The sequence below is a fragment of the Quercus suber genome, unplaced genomic scaffold, assembly GCF_002906115.3.
Source record: "Quercus suber isolate HL8 unplaced genomic scaffold, Cork oak 2.0 scaffold_519, whole genome shotgun sequence".
Taxonomy (NCBI): domain Eukaryota; kingdom Viridiplantae; phylum Streptophyta; class Magnoliopsida; order Fagales; family Fagaceae; genus Quercus; species Quercus suber.
Window position 1 is genome coordinate 214,498 of NW_027069968.1, and position 26,189 is coordinate 240,686.

Sequence of the window (26,189 nt, forward strand, 5' to 3'; positions counted from 1 at the left end):
TCGGTGCTATCCAAACCCAGCCGTAATTTGTGACCCCACGCTGCTCCAAACACTCTTGGACTCTTATAATCTGAACATCTATGCACAAACCACATCTATGACTTCAAAGACCGCCTTAAAGATTCTTCCACCACAACTACAGTGTGATTGCACTGTGACTTTAGTTGTCAATCACCAAACTTTAACTATCATCTTCAGACTTTGTGTAAATGTAAAACTGAAAACATTGTAGCAAAATAATTTTTAAATGTGTGAATAGTACCGTGAGGCATAGTTTTAAAGAAAAATTTGTTGAACTTCATACTTGCGGGTCCTATAAATAGTACACAAGACCCACAGAAAAAACGCAAACACGCATTGCTTTACTTTTCGGTGCTATCCAAACCCAGCCATAATTTATGACCCCACGCTGCTCCAAACACTCTTGGACTCTTATAATCTGAACATCTATGCACAAACCACATCTATGACTTCAAAGACCGCCTTAAAGATTCTTCCACCACAACTACAGTGTGATTGCACTGTGACTTTAGTTGTCAATCACCAAACTTTAACTATCATCTTCAGACTTTGTTCTTGATTTTAGGGTTTTGAAACTTTAGAAGACATTAGCTTTTTCTTTTTTCTTTTTTAAGTTGACTATAACATGCACTTATATATTTTTCCATGTAGGGCTCGAATTCCAACTTGTTAGCCAACTTAATGGGCCTTGAAGAGAATTAGGATTCACATTCCTCGATTGATTAAGACTGGGTCGAGAGTTGATTAATAGACAAAGCTAGATCAATCAAGATGCAGTCAAGATTCTAAAGACTGCCTTGACTTGAGTTAATTCATGGACTTCGTCTTACACTTGAATAGCAACATTTCAACTTAAAGACGCACCATACTGTCATGGACTTGCCAACACTAACCTAACAACTTGGGGTTTGAATCCCATCTACACCAATAGCTAATTAGTATATTAACCTAATAATAAAGATCAATAATACTGAAGTAGGACGAAAAATTCAAATTCTATCCTTACACGCATGCAAAATGCTATTTTAAGGCCATCAAATAATGCAGACCAAAGATGACAAAACAACCACCATTCAACCTAGAATTTCAGATAAAACAAGGATTTAATTAATTAATTAAAGTTAGGGGCACGAGGATAATATTGCTTGACCTGAGCCACAGACAGGTGATTACTATAAAGAAAAAGGTTTCTAATTTCATCTTCTTTCCCACGTGCAAGAATCTGTGGAGCCGACTAGCCTTCTTTTTTCTGAGGCTGCTTTTGATGTCAAAGTACCACGATTGATACAAGTTCGGCTATTTTAACGTGGTAGAAAAAGATTTCTAATTTGAATTCATTGCATTTTTTGTGATTGAAAGCAACAAGGAAACAGAAGCCAACTTGAACTAATGGTGAATATTTTATACCATCACCTACTTGTGACCAAAGTTTCAAGAGCATAAAAGGGAAAGGAAAAAAAAATGAAGTCTTGAATTGAATTTTCATCTCCAAGTTTAATGAGATTAACAAGCATCAGGGGGAAATCACCTAACTAAAAATCAGTCTCACAAAGGTTAGGACAATTCAAACCTTTGTGATTGGCGAAACTCACAATCCACCTTTAAGATGCAACAGTCCAATTAAATCATTGTATAATTCAAACCAACTTTGTACAAGTGGTTGAGCATAAAACTCCACCGAACAAACACTTTTCTTTGCCATCAAAATAATATATATGTAAAAGATAAAGTAGTACCTCGTGCATCGTTTATGTTAACTATTCTATATCTCATATCTTAATACATTTTTTATATATCACTTACCAAGAGTAGCATGGTCCTTTATATAGAACTTTTCTTTTTTTGAAATGATTGTTCTTTATCATCAAACTAAGACATCAATTGGTTTTTGGTATAAGCAAGAATTGAATCTCAAATCTTTTATTCAACTATAAGAGACTGTACCAATTGAACTAATTGAAATCCACTCATTATATAGATTTTTGTTTTTTTGATCCGCCCTTTATATAGATCTTGAAAGCAAATAAGTTACAAATAGAGAAATAAATATTTTGTTACTGCCATCTATATAATCTTATAATAAAATTTGTAACTCATAAACATAATTTGGCAATAAATTTTGTAGAAAACCAGAATTATGAATTTATTTATTTTATTAAAATACACCAACATAATACTCGAAGGATCATTAGATTTATGTCCACTAAATAAGAGATAATCATCTTCTATCATTACAATCCTGTTTCAAATGAAGAATTATTGAATTACATCACCTTAAATATTCCTAAAACACTGGATCTCAACCCAATATATATATATATAATCCCAAAACACATCTGATTCAGCAGATTATGACTTTTTTTTAAAAAAAATAGGAGTTAGCTAGGTTACACAAACTCTTGGGCAGGGTGCTAAGGTTAAAGCTCATGGGTCAACTCTTATGGATGCCCACCAACGAACTCTTAGTGGTAGCGGGACTCGAACCTAGGTGGGTTAGACAAAGTGTCCAAGTCTTACTAGCTGAGCCAAACCCCTCTTAGCAGCAGATTATGACTTGACATCATAGTGTGCAATATTTATAATAAAAAAAATTATGACCAAATTTAATTGAACAAGCCCATCTAGATTATGGCATAAAGCATGCAGTAGCCGAAAATAGAACAATAAACAATGAGGCAAATAAGAAAGAAGCACTCTAGCCACGTTGTGAAAGTAGAATACGAACCATAGGGTTTGGTTAACATATATTCTAAGAGCATTTCTTAATGGATTATATTAGAAAAATTTTGATATCATTTTTATAAGATATATATATAAATTTGTTAGAAAAATCAATTACTTTTTTTTTCTCATAAAATATTTCTTAAACAAATTTCCTTAGGGTGTCTCTTAACTTTTGCCTGAAAAATAAATCAAATAGTTAAGATTCGTAGTAAGTGCACTTGCATACCAAACTTTTTGTTAATCTTCTTCTTTTGCCGGCACAAAATAATTCGTAATGAGACCTGTTAGATTATGTTTCCATTAGATTCAAGCTCAATTGGGTCCATTGTACTTATTATTATACTTTATGTTATACTCTATGTATTTGTTGTGCCCACTTGCTCTACACTATCCATATATATATATAGACTTCTTTTGTACATTTGTGTTATTATTCAATAATATACTCTCAATTTGAACAAGACCCATTAAATTCTAGGTCAAAATTAAGATAATAATTTACGTGTCAAAGTGCAAGTTGATAGTGCAAGTAGACCTTGCCTTTTTCAATCTTTTAAAAATGCTTGTGTCCATTAGTGCAAAGTGTGAAAACAGCGTTAGACCATAGTTTTGAAATTGTGGTGTGTTTAATTGGATACTTTGGAATGGAAGAAATGCAATGATTAAACAGGCAATTGAAAAATGGTTTTCTCATCGGTTCTTTGTTCTTGTTAAACATGATCATAACTCCCTTTTTTTTTTTTTTTTTTCTTATAATAAGTGAAAGAAAAGGAGGGAGATTTGAACCGAATTTCCTATGAAGAAACTAAACAATATCACTAAATTACAAAACTCATCACATGCAACTCGAAATAATTTCTAGTTATCTCTTAAGAATGTCATTCCAATGAGCCTCTTCACATTTTTAATTTTTTATTAGGTGTTTTTTTTTTTCTGGTTATATCTTTAAGAATTTCTACTATTAAATTTGTCTATCATGTTCATATACACATTAATTCTTGTCATCTTCTTCATTTTTCTTAACAAATAATAACAAGGAAAGTAAATGATCATCAGTTACTTATGATTTTTCTAACAATATTATTTGCAACAAATTATACACAAAATATGTATAAAAGTCTAATCTTCACCCTTAAGTTTGAAAATGAAGTCTGCCGTTTATTCTCAAAAAAAAAAATTTTGAAAATGAAGAACATAATTATATATTACAAGTATGTTTTGACAAAACTAGTGGGAATGAAACTTTTTGCATACTTTGTGCAAATTACATTATTAAATCTCTTTATTAATTAATTTCTTTTCAATATATGGAAGTCATGTTCGACTCAGCTGCGGCAACACTACCTACTATTATGTCTAATGCCACTACGAATTTGAGACTCAATTAACGAAGTTATTTAACAGTCACAGACCAATTAGAATAAAATAATTTTTTTTCCATAAAAAATTAATTAATTAAAAGATAATGTTTTCCATATTCTGTCCATACTTTTTCATCCCCTTTTATCTGCTACCAATCAAACCCTTATTCTGCATGATAGTACATGACACAACCTAATCATAGATAGCACTAAATAATAATAAAAAACAACAATATATTTAATTAATTTTGTTCTTTAACTTCTTATAGAAAGCAATATATTGGAGCATTTACTTGGAGAGGTATATTGTACGTGGTCTCCACTATCTATTACACCAAATTAACATGTGAAGTTAACATTTTTTAATTATGAAGCCTAGGTGTCAAACTCAAACTCAAAATAAGTTTTTAATTTTTATCCCCTAAGAATCTTGAACTGCCTATTAGACTTTGGGTTTCCTTAAATCAACACAATCTTGGTCTAAATTGATCTTAATTTGTCCATGGTTTCTAGGAATATATGCTTTTTTTTTATATAGACTTTTAGTGCATAGAGTAAGTGGCCCATAAACCAGTATAAAGTGCACACCCAGCTATTAGCTAACTCTTTAGTGATACATATAATGGATTGAAATTCTTTTTGATGCCTTGAGAATGGCTATGAAGTATAATGGCCACTTGCACTAATTGAATGGTCTTTCTTTTCTTTTAAAAAAAAATAAAGAAAGAAAGAAAGAAATCTTGGTTTCTCTTTTACTGTCTCCCTCAAGACCATCAGAACAAAAGCATTATGATTCATGAAACCAAGAGTACTACAAAATATTATCCCAAAGTTAATCTTTGAGAACTTTTCTTTTACTTTAAATTTGAACCCTCCACATTGAAAAATGAAAACCATATAGTAGTAATATATGTGAGAACTTGTACGAGTATTCCATCATAGGTGTCACATTGATACTGTCATGGAATAAAAAGTAAGGCATTTACACATAAGAAACACTTTTTGGCTTGCGTGCAAATATATATATATATATATTTTTTTTTTAATATTTTATAATAGGATCTAATAAAAAGTAAGGCATTTACACATAAGAAACACTTTTTGGCTTGCGTGCAAATATATATATATATATATTTTTTTTTTAATATTTTATAATAGGATCTTTTATAATTGAAGTAATATCACTTTCACTTAAATTTATCATTGATATTTTTTTTTGTGCACCGATCACAAAACATAATAATAGGTCATATTTATAATTGTAAAAAAAAAAAAAAAATGAAAAATACGGTGTCTATGCTTTTCTTGTTGGTATGACCTACCATGACTCCCTCCCTCCCCCAAAAAAAGACCTTTCAAGATCTTCAAAGATATCATTTGTGAGTGCTTAACACCCTTAAGCAATAATTGTGAATAAAGTATTATTGAACCTTTAAGATTTGCCTAAAACGTTAATTAAATATTCAAATGATATTGACATGAGGGGTGGAGAACTTGTTAACGAAAAAAATTAATAATTGATGTATGAAATTCGTATTTAACAAGATGGACTTTAAGCCCGTGGCTTTTTTAATGTGATTTTTCCTCTCTTTTTTCGAGATTAAAAAAAATATATATATATATATATCTTTCTTTTCACTTGTAATGATGCTACTGGTACGACGGCTGGAAATCAATGGAATCAAGCTAAGTGTCACAAGTTCAATTTTTTTTTAATTTCAAACACAAACCAAGTTAGAGTTTATTATCCAACAACATTACATGTTTAAGATTGACTTATGTTCTTATCAAGCAAGTTCAAACTTATTCACAGGCTACTTAATAAAATTATTCTTTTCCCATATGTAATAAACATTATGACTGATTTTTTTTTTTTAATTCCTTTTTGTAAATTTATGCTAATTATTATTAATAACTAAGTTATATTTGAAATTATATAATTTGAGTTAATTATATATGATGATTTTTGTTTATAAACTCATTAAAATTATTTCACATTGTATTATTAAAAGTATATATAATTTTTACTAGGCTATCTATGTATAATCGCTAAATTATAAATAATGATTTGATATCTAGTGAACTTTTTTACAAACTTTTACGATTCAATCTCAAGTTTATATTACTATTAAGTATATTCTTATACATGCATACATATAAATATATCCAAATTAAGCATTGTGTTCAAGAGGTTATTCATAAACACAATATATGTTTAAACTTTTATCAAACCTAAATTTAGACTTGAACTTGACTTGTTTGATAAACAAACGAATATAAACAAATTTTTACTCAAGTTGAGCACAATTTATTTATGAATAGCTCTATTCATTTATATTTTTAGTTACTAGAGCTCGGTGAAAATGCTCAATTGGGTAGAGATAGACCCAGATATAAGAATAAATAAAGAAATCATAGTCAGTATCAAGTTTAGGTTTGTTTCAAGTGTAACATCAAATAGTTGACAATGCTATACATAATGATGATTTTGTCTCCGATCCTATTTTTATTTTTTGATACCTGATCCGGAAGGTACAGACGAAGTTAGGGTTTACCTAGCTATTAGAGCTATTACAAAAATTTGGGTCCAACCAAAAATGATGATGTATGTGGAAATTGAACAGCTTGTATTATGAGCTTGATTCCTTGTTGGCTTAGGTTTTGGATATCTGCAAACTGTGCTCTGCTATTCCAATGGAGTTCCTTGTTTTGCTTCCACCTATAAATATATGCTCTATTCCTTTGATAATGCTCGTGAATCCCAGCTGTGTAGCTTTTATTACTGCACTTTGTATGGCTCTCTGCATGGCTACGACTGTAGACTGGGTTTTTGTGGTGTAGTATCCTTCCAAAATTCTTCTTCCCACCCTGCTTATGGCTTCAAATGCAATTCCATTTCAAGTACTCCCTTCTGTTTTGATATATAAGGGCTTGCCAGTCCTGATGATCTTGTCTTTCACTTGTTCAAGTTTGAAAGCAACAAAATACTAAACCAGATCCCAATTAATTTATCATCCTTCACACTACTTAAGCTTAAGTCCAAGTAATTACGATGGTAATTAGTCTATAGTTTGTGGTATCTATCCAATTATTTAATTGTTATAGAGTTGTTCATCATATACGTACGCAAGTTTTGTTGGGAAAATGGGGTCAAAAGAAGAAGAAGAAGAATGGATGTGGCTTGTCTCAAGTGCTCTTGTTTATTGGAGACACGAGCATGATGCGACACTAAAATGACCATGTGTTAATCTAGTGTTCCTTCTAATGCACAAAAGTATTGAATGAAATCATAACTCTTTATTAATAAGTGTCTCCGGGATATAACAAATAATAATTATAGAGAATTCTATAAATTTCCTTGTATTATTATCTCTTTTCAATTTTCAGTAGAAAATAAAAACTAAATTTAACTATATAAATCAACAATAAAGAGATACCAATAAAAAGACAACATTGAAAGGTCACAACTTATAAAATATTGTTAAAATTTTTTTTAGAAGTCAAAACAATTAACCCTCACTTAAGGCACAATTTATGGAATAATTTTGTAGCCTTGAAGTGTTTTGGACCTTTTGGTTGGCTCTTCGCTTAAGTGAACTGTATTTGGTTTGAGCGAGTTATTTATTGAGCAAACCTAAAATGTCTCAAACATTGTTTGAAACCTGAAATGAAGTCTAAGAAAATGGTTTCCTTCTGCAAATAAAAGGATTTTTCTTTTTGTTTTTGGCGCTCTAGAATTCACGTAAAGGTTTTTTCAGAGTCAAGGAATACATTTTTTTATATCCTTTTATTTTTGTACTTTGTGCTTGATTTTGTCATGAATTTGAACACTTTACTGGAATTATTCCCCTTCCCTACTGCTTTCTTGAGGAATCACACTCAAAACATTATCTAATAAGTTCTCATTTGCAAAGATAGCAGTTGATATACCATTATGTGCATAAAAAATCTGCCAAGAAGAATTAATCCAGTGTGTATTGTATCCATTAGGGGATTATATTGACGCTCTGTTTGGTTTCTCTTTCGTATTTATCATATGCATTGTCCCCTACTGGGCTACTATATCAACATAATCGTCATCAAAGAAATTGTCTTCTTATCTAGTCCCTTAATAATTAAGATCCTCGTCATCACCCTTAATCCCTACCTCCTCCTCAACACCATTCCCACCATCATGATCATCATCACCTTCCTGCATATCATCACCTCCATGCCCATTATCACCTTCATGACCACTACCTTGTTCCTCATCACCAATATTATCATCACCACCTTTTTCGTCATCAACACCTTGAGTTAATAGAAGGTCTAGTCCACTTAAGCTAAACAATGGTGTAGGTTTCACATGCTTTACATACATGTGATCAACCTCTTAGGTGAAAATATTAACCATTCAAATAATTCCTTATAACCATTATCATTCTACTAGCCTCATCACAATCGCTTTATGCATGCGATGAGGCCTTTTTTTTTTTTTTTTTTTTATAGTGTCATAATTTTTCATTCATTCCAAAATTTGAGACTAGCTTCAAAAAATAAATAAATATTACACATTTATTTTGTGGCCAAAAAAAAAAAAAACCTATGTTTTTATTTTATATATATATATATATATATATTTTTTTTTTTTTTGAGAATCTAATTTCTAAGTGGATAAAACAAAAAATCAAANTTACCCTGAAGGGACAAATACGATTGCTTGTGCAAACTGGTGCAGAAGTAGTAGAGATGGATTTCATCGTTATAGACGTATATTTTCCCTATACTACAATTGTAGCCAGACCTTGGCTCCATACACTAGGGGCTGTTTCCTCTACTCTACATTAGAAGGTTAAATATCCATTTAAGGGACAGGTTAGTGAAATTCGGGGAGATCAATCCGTAGCTAGACAATGCTTAGTGGCGGCCATCCGGTATAAGCCTGAAACTGAGTCCTTGGCCCAGGCCGAAAGGGGTATATAGCAGTTAAATCCTCAGGCATCGCCCATCGAAGATTCAGCCGAAGGCGCTAGGTGCGAAGATTTAGTTAAAGTTACTATTGGAAACAATCCAGAAAAGTTCTTTTAAGTTGGATCTTAGCTACCTTTGCAGGAGAAGGAAGAGCTAACAGAGTTCCTTAAAAGAAATCTTGATATATTTTCCTGGAATGCCTACGAAGCCCCAGGGGTAGATCCAAAATTCATATGTCACAATTTGAAGGTTAATCCATTGATTACTCCTAAGAAGCAGCCTCCTCGGCGCCCATCCAAGGAGCATGCTGATGCAGTAAGAGAAGAAGTGACAAAGCTCAAATAAGCTGGAGCTATTAAAGAAGTTTTTTTTTTTTTTTTTATAAATCCTGAGTGGCTAGCAAATACAGAGGTAGTGAAGAAGAAGAATGGGAAATGACGAGTATGTGTAGATTTCACTGATTTGAATAAGGCTTATCTTAAGGATCCATTCCTTATACAAAAAACTGACCAGTTAGTAGATGCTACTGTCGGCCATTCTAGAATGAGTTTCCTGGACGCTTTCTAAGGTTACCATCAAATACCATTAGCCCTAGAAGATCAGAAGAAGACTGCTTTTGTCACCTCTATTAGGAACTACCATTACAAAGTGATGCCATTTGGTTTGAAAAATGCAGGATCTACCTACTAAAGAATGATGATGAGGATGTTTGAGCCACAGCTGGGTAAAAGTATCGAGATTTACATAGATGACATGGTAGTGAAAAGCAAGATCGTCTCTAAACATGTAAAGGATCTTGAAAACATTTTTGAAGTTCTAAGGAGGTACAAGCTACGTTTAAATGCTTCCAAATACTCATTTGGTGTGGGGTCAGGCAAATTCTTGGGGTACATGGTGACTTACAGGGGAATCGAAGTTAACCCCGATCAAATAAAGACCATCAACAATTTACAAGCTCCTCGGAATCCTAAAGAAGTTCAGAAACTAACAGGAATGACCGTTGCTCTGAATTGATTCATTGCTCGATTAGCAGATAGGTGTAAACCTTTCTTTTCGTTGATCAACAAATGGAAAGGATTTGAGTGGACTGAGGAGTGTGCTTTGGCTTTCCAACAACTTAAAGACTATTTAGCTCGGCCACCAATCATGTCCAGTCCTGAGTCAGATGAGGTCTTGTTTACCTACATTGCCGTGGCCCCTTATGCTGTGAGTTTGGTGTTGATACGAGTGGACCAAGGTGTACAAAGGCCAGTTTACTACATGAGTAAATCATTACATGAGGCAGAGATTCGATATTTGCCAGTAGAGAAAGCAATCCTCGCAGTAGTGCTCGGCACTCGGAAGTTGCCTCATTATTTCCAAGCGCATACAATGGTTGTTCTTACCCAACTTTCACTCAAAACCATACTCAGAAGTGCTGACTACATAGGGAAAATAGCCAAATGAGGCACTTCCTCGGGGCATTTGACATCAAGTATATGCCACGCACCTCCGTAAGGGGCAGTCGTCGTAGATTTAGTAGCTGAGTTTACTGAGCCCTCGTTAGAAGAATTGATACCAACACAGGATATGGATGGAAAATCGGTGGCGTAATCTCCCGGAAAGGCTCTTCATCCTGGAAGTATATGTAGATGGTGTAGCGAACTAGAAAGGATTTGGGGTGGGGATAGTGTTAATATCTCCATAAAGAATCGTTATTGAAAAGTCGCTAAGATTAAGCTTCACGGCCACAAATAATGAGGCTGAGTATGAAGCTCTACTGATGGGAATGACTATGGTTCAAAAGATGGGAGGAAAGTTAGTAAAAGTGTTCTCGGACTCAAGGCTAGTCGTCGAACAAGTACAAGGAGAATTTGAGGTGAAAGATGAACAAATGCAGGAGTACTTAAGCTGAGTTAAATGCTTGCAGTCGGAGTTTGAATCTTTTAACTTACTGCACATCCTCAGAAGTGGAAATGCACATGCTGATTCTTTGGCCACGCTCGCCACATCCTCGGTACAGGATTTGCCTAGAGTTATTCTCATCGAATACCTGCATAAGCCTACGGGAACAAGGAGTGAGGTTGTTGAATTCATCAAATCAGAGTTGAGTTCAGTTGGATGGATCCTATAGTTAAATTCCTAAAGGATGATTTTTCCTGAAGAGAAGTTGGAAGCCGACAAAGTTCGGAGGAAGGCAACTAGATTCTGGTTATCCGAGGACCATAAATTGTACAAACGCTCCTACTCAGGACCATACTTATTATGCATGCATCCTGAAGCAGCCGAATCACTTTTGGAAGAATTGCATGAAGGAATCTGTGGAAGTCATACTGGAGGTAGATCTTTGGCTCACAGGGCCATTACTCAAGGTTATTGGTGGCCGAATATGTTAAGAGGGGAGAAAAAAAAGAGAGGAGAAAAAAGAGGAGAAAACTGTAGTACAAATGATTGTTAGAGTTCAAAAATAAGATTATAATTTATGAATTATCTCTTCGACGTTTATTCAGTCAGGCTTTATGATTGCCTTTACATTTATTTATCTTTGAATCCCATGTCAGCCGTTGTTTAATTCCTATCTAGCCAGCTCTTTCACCCACTTTCTACAAATTCTTTGTCTTGGGTTCATTGGGCTCAGACTTCAGATCTTTTGGGATTGGGCCACAAAAATTGACCCTACAATATCTATCAAAGTGCATTAAATTCTCTAGCATTTTTCTTTAGTTTTAAAGACAAATGCCACCCAATTTTTTTAAATTTTTTTTATATATATAAATTGATGAGTATGATGATGAGAGAAACATCTAATTTTGAGAAGATGCACAAAGAATATGACACAAAATAACGTATTTAATTCAACTACACGAGAAATACTTAGAATTACGTTATACTCACCAAAACTACATATAATAATAATATTTTTTTTTAAAATAAAATAAAAGGAAGCGGATGAAGATTTATATAGTAATTGAGCCCTATATTGCTCAAGTAAAAGAACTTATATAGCCAGAAGGAAAATCGTCTCTTTACTTCTATAAAATATAGAGAGAGGGTGAAGACAAAAATAAATAAATAAATACTTAAATTGTTGAATTACCACAGTAAGTAGATACAATGTAAGCAAGTGCCAATTTTCATGTCTTAGAATCTTGAGAATAAGTTTCATCTTGAAAGAGAAGGGAATGTTATGACCCAAGATAATGTGGTGGATAAAGTTTTTTTTGAATTTTTGAATTCGAATTGTTTGAATATAGGCTTAGAGATAGAAGTTATCTTAATAAGACTTGTTAGTCTTTAGGAATAGTTATACATGTTATAAGTTTGTTTTCAAAGGTAACTGTTATCATCAAACATTGGCCTATAATTCTTCTTGTATTTAAGGGGTAGGACGAATAAATAAAAATCAAGCAAAAAATTAACTAAAAAAATTTATTCTCCTTCTCAAGTTTAAGAAGATAGTCACCTTGAATTAACTAAGTTACCTTTCAATTATTCCCGTTCATATCATGGTTGTGGTCCAATTGAGTAGTCCCATTGTGTGCGTATTGTTGCCTTTATATATATATATATATATATATATATGTAAAGATTATAATCTAATGCATGTAGGCTTAGGATACTAAACATGGAGGATGACCCTTTTGATATTGCTCTAAACCATGGTGGGCTATTTATTAAAATAGTGATACTCATGTTCAATACGAGGGACTGGAGGTTTACATGATTGAAAGATTGGAAATTGACTATTTTATTGTGTATGATATGTATGTATTTTGTAAAAATCTAAAAATTACTAATGTAGAAGCTTTTCATTTTTAGATTTTTTAGTTGCAGCTACATTATGGTTTACATCCATTATCTATACTACTATTTAAGGGTCTTCTTCTATTTGGAATCCTCATCTTTTTGGTTAAAAAATGCCTCTACATTCCTATGTTTAAGTAGGAATAAAATTAAAAGACAATCCGGTAAAAATATAACTCTAACTCCCACTAAAACATTACCTAACAAATAGGGCTATTTTTCTTTTGATTTTTTGTTTTATCCACTTAGAAATTAGATTCTCAAAAAAAAAAAAATATATATATATATATATATATAAAATAAAAACATAGGTTTTTTTTTTTTTTGCCACAAAATAAATGTGTAATATTTATTTATTTTTTGAAGCTAGTCTCAAATTTTGGAATGAATGAAAAATTATGACACTATAAAAAAAAAAAAAAAAAAAAAAAAAAAAAAAAAAAAAAAAAAAAAAAAAAAAAAAAAAAAAAAAAAAAAACCTTTTTTCTGTACTGGCCGTTACGCCCGGTACCGGCCGGTATTGCCCGAAATTGGCCGGTATGGCCGGTACGGCCGGTATTTAAACCGGTACGAAATGTTAAAGTTTCGATACCGGCATGCAACCGGTACAGTACGTACCGGCCGGTACCGGTACGGTATCGACTTCCTTGGCTTAAACATATTAACGGCCACTCCATCACAGTCGTCTTCCATCTCACTGATCATTTCCCAGTACCTATCTGAGTATGTTTTCAAGGTCTCACCTTCTTGCATGCTCAAAGATAACAAAGAAGCTAAGGGCTTAGCCACTCTTTGGCAGGTGACAAAACGAGAACCAAATGCATGAGTGAGTTCTCTAAAGGAGTTAATGGAATCTGCTTTCAGGCTGTCAAACCATCTCATCGCAACTGGTCCAAGATTGGAGGGGAAGACTTTGCACATCAAAGCTTCATCTTTAGAATGGACTACCATCCTCTGGTTGAAGTGGCTCACATGTTCTACAGGGTCTGTCTTCCCGTTGTAGATAGTGAATGTCGGCTGATGAAAACGGCGAGGAAGTTTTTCCTGTTCAATCCTGCGCATGAAAGGCGATTTGGACATTTGATTCAAAGTTTTGCTCATAGCATCATTCCTTATACCCCCATGTGATGGACTTGGTGGTTGGCGCTCATGATAGTGCTCTTTTTCGTAAGTGAAAGACTCACTAACTGGTGTTCTGGTCCTACGTCTGTAAGAGACATCCTGCTCATCGTCAGAGTCATCCTCGGAGTAAGAAGATGTTCACCTTCTCTTTACATGGCGTAACTCTCTTTTTAGCTTGTCAATCTTTAGTTGCATGTTCTTGTTTTTCTCTACATGAGACACATGACTTCCACCACGTGACTGGCTTCGATCAATATGCGTAGTGTGTACACTACCTTCACGATCATGTCTCTGCTCCAAGTTAAGAAAATGATCAACGTACTGGGATGCTCTAGATTCTGCTGATTATTGCCCTGGTTCCGCCATCATCAATCGTTGCTTCCACTCTTGCTCAAGCTATTCCCACAAATGGCGCCAATTGTAGGGTCAATTTTTGTGGCCCAAGCCCAAAAGATCTGGAGTCTGAGCCCAATGAACCCAAGATAATAAATTTGTAGAGAGTGGGTGAAAGAGCTGAGCTGGATAGGAATTAAACAACGACTGGCATGAGATTCAAAGATAAATAAACTTAAAGGCAATCATAAAGCCTGACTGAATAAACGTCCGAAGAGATAGTTCATAATTTTTTGAACTCTAACAATCTTTTGTACTACAGTTTTTTCCTCTTTTTTCTCCTCTCTTTTTTTTTTCTCCCCTTCTTATAGGGGATCTTTCACATTATATAGTGCCTTTTGGATCATCTTGATCGTACACTTGTTAGTCATCTGAGTATCTACTTAAGTATATATCCCATCAGACCTCTTCTTTGGTTCTCTGTGAGTGGTGGTGGTTGAGAGTGCACTGTTCAGGAGTCTTCTCCACATTAATGCGGCCAGAAAGGTTACTGCAATACATTTAATGTGGTAGTAGCAGCTTTTCCTCCAGATATTTATCCGTTCTTATCATCTCTATACATGCTTAAAATTTATCCTTATTATTGGAACCATCAGGAAGACTACTTGAACCACCCAAGTGCTTGCTTAACCGAGAATCACCGTATCCGAGGAGATTATACTCTTCGAACCATTGACACTCTCTTCGAACTATACTCTTCACTCATTTCCAGGTACATTTTGCCCACGTGGGTCCTTTCTCAATCACTTTCTCCTCTTCGGAGACGCCCTAGTCTTCGATTAGGGCCTTAAGCCCATTACATAACTCTGAGCTTTTACCCCCACAAATATCATTAACTTGAAATGTATGAAGAAATAATTACTGTGCATTTTGTTCATTTATATATTTTTGAACACTAAGTAGACATAAATTTTATTTTTATGTATTAATTTATTCTTAAATCTTTGTATAAATTTGATTAAATGATTAGAAAAAAAAAAATTTATCCATATACTCTGAGTCCATTTGAATACAACTTATTTTTGCTGAAACTGAAAACTGAAAACACTATAGCAAAATAATTTTTAAATGTGTAAATAGTGTCGCGAGACCCATTTTTAATATTTTTTAACGTGTGAACAGTGCATGCACTGTTTATGAACAGTGAATTTTGTCTCTAAAAATCAATAACTACGGCTAAAAAATAAAAAAACGTGAAAGGACTAAACACAGACGTAAGATTAAGTTGAATCCAAACACATACTCTAGCTCCAAAAACAAATCCTAGTTTTGTCCATGAATTTCACATTATTGATACATTAGCCCCTTACTGCTAACATAATTGAGCCCGCAAGGCCATGCAACCACCCTGACAGAAAAGAATGGTCCATCTACCGAGTGGTTGATGAGGCACAAACATTATGGAAACTTGTAACATAATTTTCATGCATTCCTTGTCATGACTTCAAACTAAGCTTTAATTTTATGTAAAACCTAATAATGATCATAACGTGCCAGCTCAAACAACATTTGTGGGGGCAACAAGTACTGCAACACAGCAACAATACTGGTTGCAGGGAGCCCCACTAAGCCATAATCCATGTTCTAAGGATTATTTTGGGGCTCACTTGGAAGTTGAAATAGGTCCACCGCTTCTTCTTTTTTTTTCTTTTTTGACAAATAAGGATATCGAGACCTCTTCGAATGTCTGATTATTTTCTCGGGTATATGTAGTTCTCCATCCCACACACACCAAATTATTATAGGAAGGAATTCTATAAGTGTGGCTTCAGAAGATATACCAAATTATATCACGAGGTCCACTACTTATTTATTAAGGAAGATGGGAAAACATTGAAATGAAAATGAGGTACACTTACCACGTGCAAGGCACTTAAAGATATACCACTTCCACATGAGTTTCCAACTCATAATGTTTGTTTTTATGGCAACTTGGTCGGACTATTTCTCCTTTATTTTTAATTAATTTTGCACATTTGTAAGCACGTTTTTTCCCCCCCAAATGATCTCATAATTGATATTTGACAAATTAAAAGGTTCATAAAAAGTTGTGGCTCCATGTTCTCATGCCTAATTGGGTCCACAATTTGATTATTAGGTTTGGGTACAACCGGCTTGGTAGTTATTTTTGCAGCTCATGTGTTTTACATCACTAGCCATTTAGGCATTAAAGACTTGGATTCCAGTTAGCTCAACTGATAAAGTTTTTGATGATTGAATAAAAGATCTAGAGTTCAATCTCTGCCTATACCAAAAACTAATTGGTGTCTTGGTCTAATGACAAAGAGCTATAATCAGAAGCGAACACTATAGGTTGAAACTTTCTCTAAAAAAAAACATGAAAAAGACTTATATATATATATATATATATTTTATGTGACAATTAGAAATGATATATCAGGTGTAGGGAATTTTTCTCTCTCTTTTTTTTTTGCAAATATTATGAGAAAAATACCATAATTTGGAAACAAAATTTAAATAACATTGGAATTTGTTTATAATCTAAAAATGATTTTGGCTCATAAGAGAAGTTAGGGAAGATATGCTTATGGTTCAAGCGCTCGACATTTATAAAAACAACATGTAGTTTTGAGATTTGGTGTTTATGGAATAGTGAATATTTGTGGGATTTGGCAATAAAAAAAAAAAAAGGCAATTTTTTTTTCTCTTTTAATTCTTTTTCATGGGTTGGTCCGGAATCTAGGATTTGTGATTTTCCATGTCCTAGTATGAGTTTCGAATTCCAAGTACAATTCACTAGTTACTATCTAATTTTATCCAACGTTTAGAGTTGTACTTCAATTAAACTCAAAGTCTATAAGATTAAAAAGAAAAGAAATTTCTGAACTTTTTTGTAAAAAGTTTCACATGATAACAAAGCAATCATGCACCCTTCTCTTCATTTGACTATTTTGAGGGTCCACATATGGCTCATGATAAAGCTTGCATGGGAGGGGATGTTTATCAGTATATATATTTCCTATTACCCTAACCTTAGTAGACTATTAGTATTGCCAGAATTTTTGCTAAAAAATTTAAGAGTAATAAAATAAAATAAAATAAGGAAACAAAAGTTAAAATTAACGTAATTTGGCTTAACGGTCTACATCTAAAATACATATATAACAATGTAAAATCAAACGATTTGAATGTGTAGAAGACCATATTCGATGTGGAATGACTTTAGATCTCTCGGATTATAATATTTCTAACAAATATATCACATCTAAACTTCTCTGTCTTATAATTAATGGAGATTAAAAAAATAAAATAAATAAATAAAAGGTGTTACGTATACATCTATAACATTTTCACAACAAAATTCTAAATGGTAAGTTGTTATTAGTTCTAATTTAAATTTACCATTGAAATTATTTTTTTGATTACTAATAACAACCTGCTATTTAAAATTTGTTGTAAACGTGTTATTAAAATACTGTAGACATGAGATTTCCTATATAAAAAAAAAATAAATAAAGAAAGTATATAAAAAACAAGTTAGATTAGCACACTTGCCATCCTTGTCAAACCCATAGGTTTATTATTAATAGTCCACAAAATCATACAATGGTTCAGCATGATCAGGCACAATCCAGACAAGGCAGTTGGCAGGGGCGGCGCCTTGGGACCACCCTGACCTGAAATTATACATATATATATATATATAATAATAATTTAGAAAAATTTATTTATCTACCCTTTAAAAAAATTTTGAGAACACCTTTAGTTTTTTTATGCCAATAAAATTAAATTTTGCTGTATAATTTGTTCTATATTCAGTTGATGAATAATTACTTGATTGTAGACATTGAAAGATATGTATAATGAGACTATCATACTCCGATTTCAAAATATAAAAGCTCATAAAAGGCAATTAAAAACTTTATGTATTTGCGTGTTTTTTTATTGTTATTATTGTCAAAATATAAATTTTTTTTATTAGATTGTAAATTGATGCTTCTTAAGGAACATTTTGAAAAAAATTCTTGGAGTTGCCGCTGGCAATTGGAACACTTGCAATTTATTCCCATTTCCTAATCTTAGTTTATAACCTAGGATGCTTTATGCCTATTTAAAAAAACCATTATTGATTTAACTTCATTGCCTAAAAAAAACCCAATTCTTAATTAATTAATTCAAGACACCGTCAAAGATAAACTAAGAATTAAGTCTTTAATAATAGCGATCTAGATCACAATTCATCCAAGTGTCACTATTATCTTTAAAGAAAATATTAGGTTTATATATTACTTTATTTATTTTTGTCTTGTAAAGTTTGGTTGAATCTCAACAGTACACGTGACGTGATCGGTGATCTAGATCATATATATATTAATATTCATAAATAAATAAATTTAACATATTTGGCTGACCAAATAAATAAATAAATATAAAAGTTGCTTTGGTTAGCATGAACCTCACATTCATTAGTTTTATTATATACAATGAATTGAAAATACCCATATGAATACCATACAAAGACACAAACTTACACAACAAAAAGCCTATAGAAAAAATAATTTTTGGGAAAATAAATCACACCGCAAACTTCGCAAATAGAATACTTTAAATTTGTGGGTTCGATTAACGTGAAGTTTTTGTCTTTCTCTTAAAAAAAAATTCAAGATCATTTTTTTATTTATTAGTTTGTATGCATCTTTTTAAACCTTTAAGGTTTTTTTTTTTTTTGGTGGGGGGGGGGGGGGATGTTACAACCTTACTTTTATACAATTTATATTTTAAACAAAATGAATAAATAAAAATAGGTTGATTCGAAAGCCTTTGTGTGTGTGTGTGTGTGTATACATATATATGACCTTTAAATAAATGATAAAAAAGTTAATTCTAAATAGACCTGTAATTTGGTCAATTCCCCCAATATTTTGTCAAAAGAAAAGATCAAAAGAATTTATTGACCAGTCGAGTGTCCCTTGGGGATCTGACTTTTTGGTATTTATGATCAAATCAAACCCAAGATTTGATCATCCAATGTTTGCGCCATTCAATAGATGAAGCTTCTCGAGTCCAATGCAGCATTGAACAGATCAATTTTGACGTAAAGATGTGTAGATAATTTTGAATTCAATTAGCCGAACGGATGGACTAATTAAAATACTATTTGAGTGCCGTGGGCAAATTTTATTCTTTTTTACTAGAAAGTTTTGGCAAAACTTAAAAGTATATTTTAGGCTTTGAACCTTAAGTTTTTAAATATATTTTAACATATATATATATATATATATATATTTTATTTGATGTGAATTTTGACAAATCTAATATAAGATGATATTTTATTCTTAAATTCTCTATATTTGAATTTTTTTTAGAAAATCAAAGATCAATAGTTATGTTATCAATCAAATGTTTATATTTCAAGTTTTTGTAATTTAAAATCATGTATAAAAATAAGTTTATGGATCAAATAGTAAATAACATCTGATTGACACACAATTTGATATGTGTATTATGAACATAAAGAACATGCTATTTAACAATTATATTTTCAAAATATGTAGTCATGTTGAATTTTTAAGTGGAAATTGCTATTATTAATGAAGGTAATAGAATATATTTTCTAAGAAACGATTGTGTGTTACTAATAACGAATCTCTTGGGTTTAGAATTTTGTGAGACAGGTCGGTCCATATCTAGTATTGGTGTTAGAGTATGGTGATTTCTGAGGAATACAAATGACCTGCGTTTAAAAAAAAAAAAGGATTTGGCGAGTAGTAGCTACTGATTGCAATCAAATTTGTAACTAAATTTTGTCCTAGAATTCCAATTAAATTTCATGTATCCATATTTCTAAATTGAATTAAGTGACTATAATCAAATTTATAGCTAAACTTTGTCCTCAAAAAATATAAATATTTTTTCCAATAAAATTTCATGCATCCATGTTTCTAAATTGAATTAATCTAAGTAAAGCACAAGACGTACATATATACTTGTAATTAAATTTTGTTCAAATAACAAAATGTCAAAACCTAATTCATTTCTTTATCACTAAATGATGAGGATTTAAAGAATTTTACAATAGAGTTATCCTAATTAAATACTCTAAATGATTTGACCCATGACAAATCTTACAAATTATAGAAGGAAAATGCTAAAAATACAACAAGTTTTATTACTANTTTTTTTTAAGAACTTGAAAACAGAAGTATTATTCAATGAGGGTGTGTAATTTTGAACTTGTTTAAACTTTAGTGCATTGTGGAATTTCCTTATGCCACGCTTTAACATGCTTGAATTCATCCATTAAAAATAAAAAAAATAAAATGCCTCCTATGCGAAGATCAGTTGTGATCTCTTTAAATTAATAATTTGACTAATTATCTTAATAAAATTCAATAGTGATACATGCATTTGAATAGACATCTAGCTCTTTTATATATATACTAGTATATAATCAATGCTTACGCATGGGGATGATGAATTGTAGTACAACTATTGATGTTAGTTGGGTTATTAAACATATAGGATATAGTTTTTCTTTGCAATTTTCATGATATATACTACATATACAATATCAATTCACAATTATTGTTTGTGCAATTCTACTAAATACAACACAAAATAAAATAATAAATTGGTCAAATAGTATATTCTAAATTGAATGAGGATAGATGCATGGAATCGTTCAGCTCAATTACAATTTGTTAAGTTCAAAATCTTCGCATACAAAATATATGAATAAAAATAATATTAAAAAAATATGTTCATTAGTTCAAAGAAAAAATAACAGCAACAATCTAAATAATTTAATTTGTGTGGAAATGTAACAAAAGCAAAATCCAATTTTGATTCTAATTGAATTTTCTCTAAACTTTAGTTTTTAATATATATATATATTACCTAATTAGTAATTGATAATGTAAAGAAAATGCGCTAAGTTTTATCTCCTCTATATGGGCTGTCCATGAGAAAAAGTAAAGAATGGAATGAAGGAAACTCTTAATAAACTCGTCCCTCTTATGCTCGTCCCTCCTATACTCGTCCCTAAAGCAAACCTCGTCCGTCCTTAATAATGGACGGACAAGGTCATTGGGCCCTAGGCTTTTGATGATTTAAGTTCCACCAAACGTAAAGGATGGGTTGCGTCGTTACGAACCAAACCCTCCATTAACCGTTATAGAGCACAAATCCCAATGACATAACTTTCATGATAGTTATGAAAGTTATCTCTGAATCTTCAGAATTCCTCAATAACAGGAAGGGTTGTTAAACAAGTAACCATTCCACGAATACTATATAAGCATTCCCAAATGAAGAAGTAAGGTATGAGAAACATTTCCACAAATAAATAAATAAATAAAAAGAACTTTAGAAATACTTCCTTTTGGCTTGAAATAACCACTGACTTTACCATCGGAGAATTCTGGGCCAGCCTCCACCGGTCTCCTCTGATTCTATATTTGCTTTTTCAGGACTCAGCCTCAAGATTACCAATGCCCGAGATTTTCAGCCTACTGATTTTTCAGGATCTATCAGTAATAACTACACATAGTCATAGTATTTACATAAATGACTTATATATTTGAATTGTTTTTAGTTATACAAAAAAAAATGACTCATAAATATAAAATCATTCAAACTCTCTATTCCTCTAATTTTTTATATAGAGTTAAATATATGATTAAGATTTTTATGATTTATCTATATTAAACTCCTCATTCTGTACACTAAATTAACTCATTTGGTATAAAAATTAAAATACTTAGATTAGACGGAACAAGCTGTGTAAAATTAAACTCTAATTGAAATCTAATTTTCACACTAAATTAACTCACTTGGCACAAAAATTTAAAAACTTAGATGAGATAGGATACATGACGTAAAATTAGACTCTAATTGAATTCCAATTTAAAATCTAATTGGATTTTTTTTATATACTTGTGTGAGAGGAACGAATTTTTCCCCAATAAAGTATTGTCCTCTTCGAAAATGGCTTTGAGCCTTAATCCTCAAGGTTTTGCTTAATCCCCATCGGGGAGAGACGCCTCCCACTACATGTGTAGTAGTGGTACACTCTTCCTTAAGCCAAGTGCTTATAAGGCAAGGGTGAGAGGCTTCTCTCCCCAATGTGAGATTAAGCAAAACCTTAAGGATTAAGACTCAAAACCATTTTCAAAGAGGACAATACCTGATTGGGGAAAGATTCGTTCCTCCCACAACTTGTAATTCATAAAACATAAAAATTTAAAAATTTTATTCTTAAAATAAAATCTAAACTATCAATATCAAAATAAAATAATTTCAAGGCAGACAATAGAAATTGATTTATCAAATACACTGTTATAATTTCATTAAATATTAAATAGAATGACTCAATAACCTTATCCTTCACAAACAAATATCAAATTCACTTCAAATCAATAATTCTTCACATCAACCAAATAAAAAACTTCTTTCTCAACAACAACAACAAAAACCAAAACCAAAAAAAAAGCTCAAAATATAAAAATAAAATACTTATTATCTTAAACAAAGTCATGGGAATAAGTTTAGGAGTGGGCGAGAAAGAAGTTGTTTAATGGTGATTGATTACCAATAAATGCTTTTAGAGAAATCAAAAGAAAATATGAGTAATTCTTAGGTACTTCCGGAGTATAGAGAATGGTACTCTCTCCTCTCACATTCATGTTGGGGTCCACTCATTAAATTAATGGTGGGGTCTACCATGAATGTGAGAGGAGAGAGCATCATTTCTCTGTGCTCCAGGAGTACCTAAGAATTTTCTAAAAAATATATGTGATTTAATGACAAGTCATGAAAGAAGAAACTTTTGATGGAAAGACTTGTTTTTTTTTTTGGGTAAATGATGAAAGACTTTTTAAAGCGAGATAGAGAGAAAAATTTCATAGGAAGTCTTCAATTTTTTAGCTAGACATAAGCACTTTTTCAAAAGAAAAAATAAATGGGTATGAAATATACTTTATTTTAGGTGCTTGTGCAAGTATAGCGCTATACTTTAGAACCAAAATTATGGGTCTTCTTGTATTTGAAGGTCTTAGGCAATTGCTTTGGAGATAAGCTAGCCTTAAGTATTTCGAACTAAACTCTTATTTTTGTCACAACTATGGTATTAATAAAAACATGTTTCCTTTTTAGTATCATGAAATTGAATCGCACGTCATGATTAGGTTTTGCATCAAATTGGAATTTTCACATGAGGTTTTGAGGAACATGGAAATAATGACTTAAAAACATGATCACATGAGTTAAGATTATCATATATTGAAATCTTGTGGTACATAAGTGGATATGATCTTAAAAGGGAAAATCCATGTGATTTTTTATGTAGAATTAGCTAAGGATGGATAAATGAAATGAAAACTTAATAATATGTCATTACAAATTGGATTTACATCTCTAGGTTTATTTTCCATATTTGATCTCTTCATCATGTGCACAATTTTTTTTTTTTATGTATGGCATGACATTTATGAATGGAACTACTTGATTTTGATGATGAGAATAAAAATTGTCCATTAATTACTAAGAGATCGTTCTTTAGATCAACCGAAATGGGTGTTTAAGACCTTTTTCTAGGGCTCATCCGATGATATTGTCGAGGACCTCCTAATTTTTTTATAAAAAAAAACCCCAAGTGTGGGGGGATTAAGTGATCTTTTTTTTTTTAAAGAAAACATGTGAATTTCACTTTTTGTTCCTCAACACAAAAAATTATGGATTAATAAAAAATCCAATTCAAACACTATTAAGTGAATTAGTTATATTAAAATGTAAGAAAAATTGATTTTAAATATAAAAGATACACTTAAAGTTGTTGCCTTAAATGTCAAAATGTATTAATTCAATCCTACATTATGATCTCATCACTTAACATCTGTACTTAGATCAAACGATTTAGGTTAATGCTTAGCTTCTATATCATCATTTTCTTAGCTTGTAAGTAGGAATTAAAATAATGTTAATTTTCTATATCATTAAGGTAATTTTTATAAGAAAAATATATAATAAATTTTATTTGTGTTTAAAAGGTGTGTTTTTTTTTTTTTTTTTGGTTTTCTGATTTTTCTCATAAATTCAATTTTATTTGTGTTTAAAAGGTGTGTTTTTTTTTTTTTTTTGGTTTTCTGATTTTTCTCATAAATTCTTAAATGGAAATTCCATTATACATATCTCGATTTAGGAGGATAAACATATTTAGCTAAGCCTCCATTATGAGACTTACTATTTAGGCTATGTTTTGATTCAAGTAGACTATCATTTTGTAAAGATAAATAAGATAACAAGGGATCCTCTAGACCCAATACTCTTATAGGGTTTATTCAAAACAAATATAAGTATTATTGAGGCACTCAACGGTCTAAAGCAATTAAGAAAAAAAATATTTATTTAACTTTTTTTTTAGAAATATATATTTTTTTTATAAAAGAAATATTTTGACTTTTATTGGATGTTTAATAATACCCTTATATTATTTTTTTTTTTTGGTAAACTATTAATTTTTAATTCTTTGTATACCTTCCAGCACTTTCTGGTTTGTACGACTACGAACTGACACAATTAATTTTCAACATTTCACAGCTACTTTTCTAGCTTCATTTCACAAATAAATGTTGTCCCACATCTGTATGCCTCAATTATAAATGGAGGAATCCTTGTTTACTTGTCTGTGGGGTCGCTAATCCAGCACCATTCATCCCTTTGACAATGACCATAATCTGTTTCTGTGGTTTCTGACTCTGTCACCTTCTTAATAAGTGATTAGATGGCAACTTATTATAATTTTTTTTTGGGTTAAAAATTTTTGGGATTTGTTGATTTCTTACTACTTTTTTGTCTTTACCTTATTTTAAATAATATATGCTAATTTTTTATAAATAAATTAATTTTTAGATTTTTATTTTATATTATATAAATAAGTTGTTGAAAATAAGCAATTTTCACACAAACTAAAAATAGTTATATATACATGATTTCTTAATTTGTTTTTGACGAAGGGATTGCATTAAATTTAGCTATGGTTGGTTGTAAGCTGTCATGTACATTCAAAATTGTTGGTGCTTCTTTGTTTTAACAAGACTCTTGGTAGTTTTGGGGTTAGCAATTCTTTGATTTTGATATATTAATTTATGGGTGTGGATTGTTTTATTTGCCTTAAATTATGGTTGGAAGCTACCTTTTTAGTTGGTTGATGGTCTCCAAAACCAACACTTTGGATTTTCAGATGTGACAAAAGATTGAGCAGCCATAGTACTACACAAAATGTCACTATTATTTTATGTATTAGATTGTGATGAGTTGTTTATCACTTTTATATGAATTTATTATTTTTTCTTAATTATTCACAATTTTTAATTGAATAATTGTAACATAAATTATAACATTTTATATGATCTTAAAATATTTGTAAATAGTCTGAGTTGGTTGTAATTTCATATCACAATCTTTTCTGCTTCCATTGTTGGATTGGGTAGTACCATTGGGATTTCAGTGGTTGAATCGTCCTCAGATTTAGCGGGACCCTTCAATAGATATTCTCCTCTTATAACAGTCCTCCCACCAAAAAAAATAAATGAAACTTGGCTTTCCATGAAATTATTCGAGCTCTTGGATTGGTAATTAATGAAAAGTAGATAGGCTCACAAAGCTACAAAATTAGAAGCCAACTAAACTTCACCCACCAAAAATTAAGAAAGTTCATTTCTGGCACAACTTTCATAAATATTTATTTATGTGATAACTCACGTTCACTTTGTGATTTTTTTTTTTTTTTTCATACACTTTGTGATTGAGTTTTAATGGGAAAGGGCTGAAATTTTAATATTTGTGACAATGATTTACCCTTTTAAGAACTTTTTT

General features: G+C 31.5%; 1 protein-coding gene across 1 annotated transcript; it reads right to left on the reverse strand.

Annotated features, from left to right (window-relative positions):
- Positions 1 to 13,337: 13,337 nt before the first annotated feature.
- LOC136063379 (uncharacterized) lies at positions 13,338 to 13,919 on the reverse strand. The gene has a single exon (XM_065763690.1). It carries the CDS (start codon positions 13,917 to 13,919, stop codon positions 13,338 to 13,340), a length of 582 nt encoding a protein of 193 aa, XP_065619762.1.
- Between the last annotated feature and the right edge of the window lie 12,270 nt (positions 13,920 to 26,189).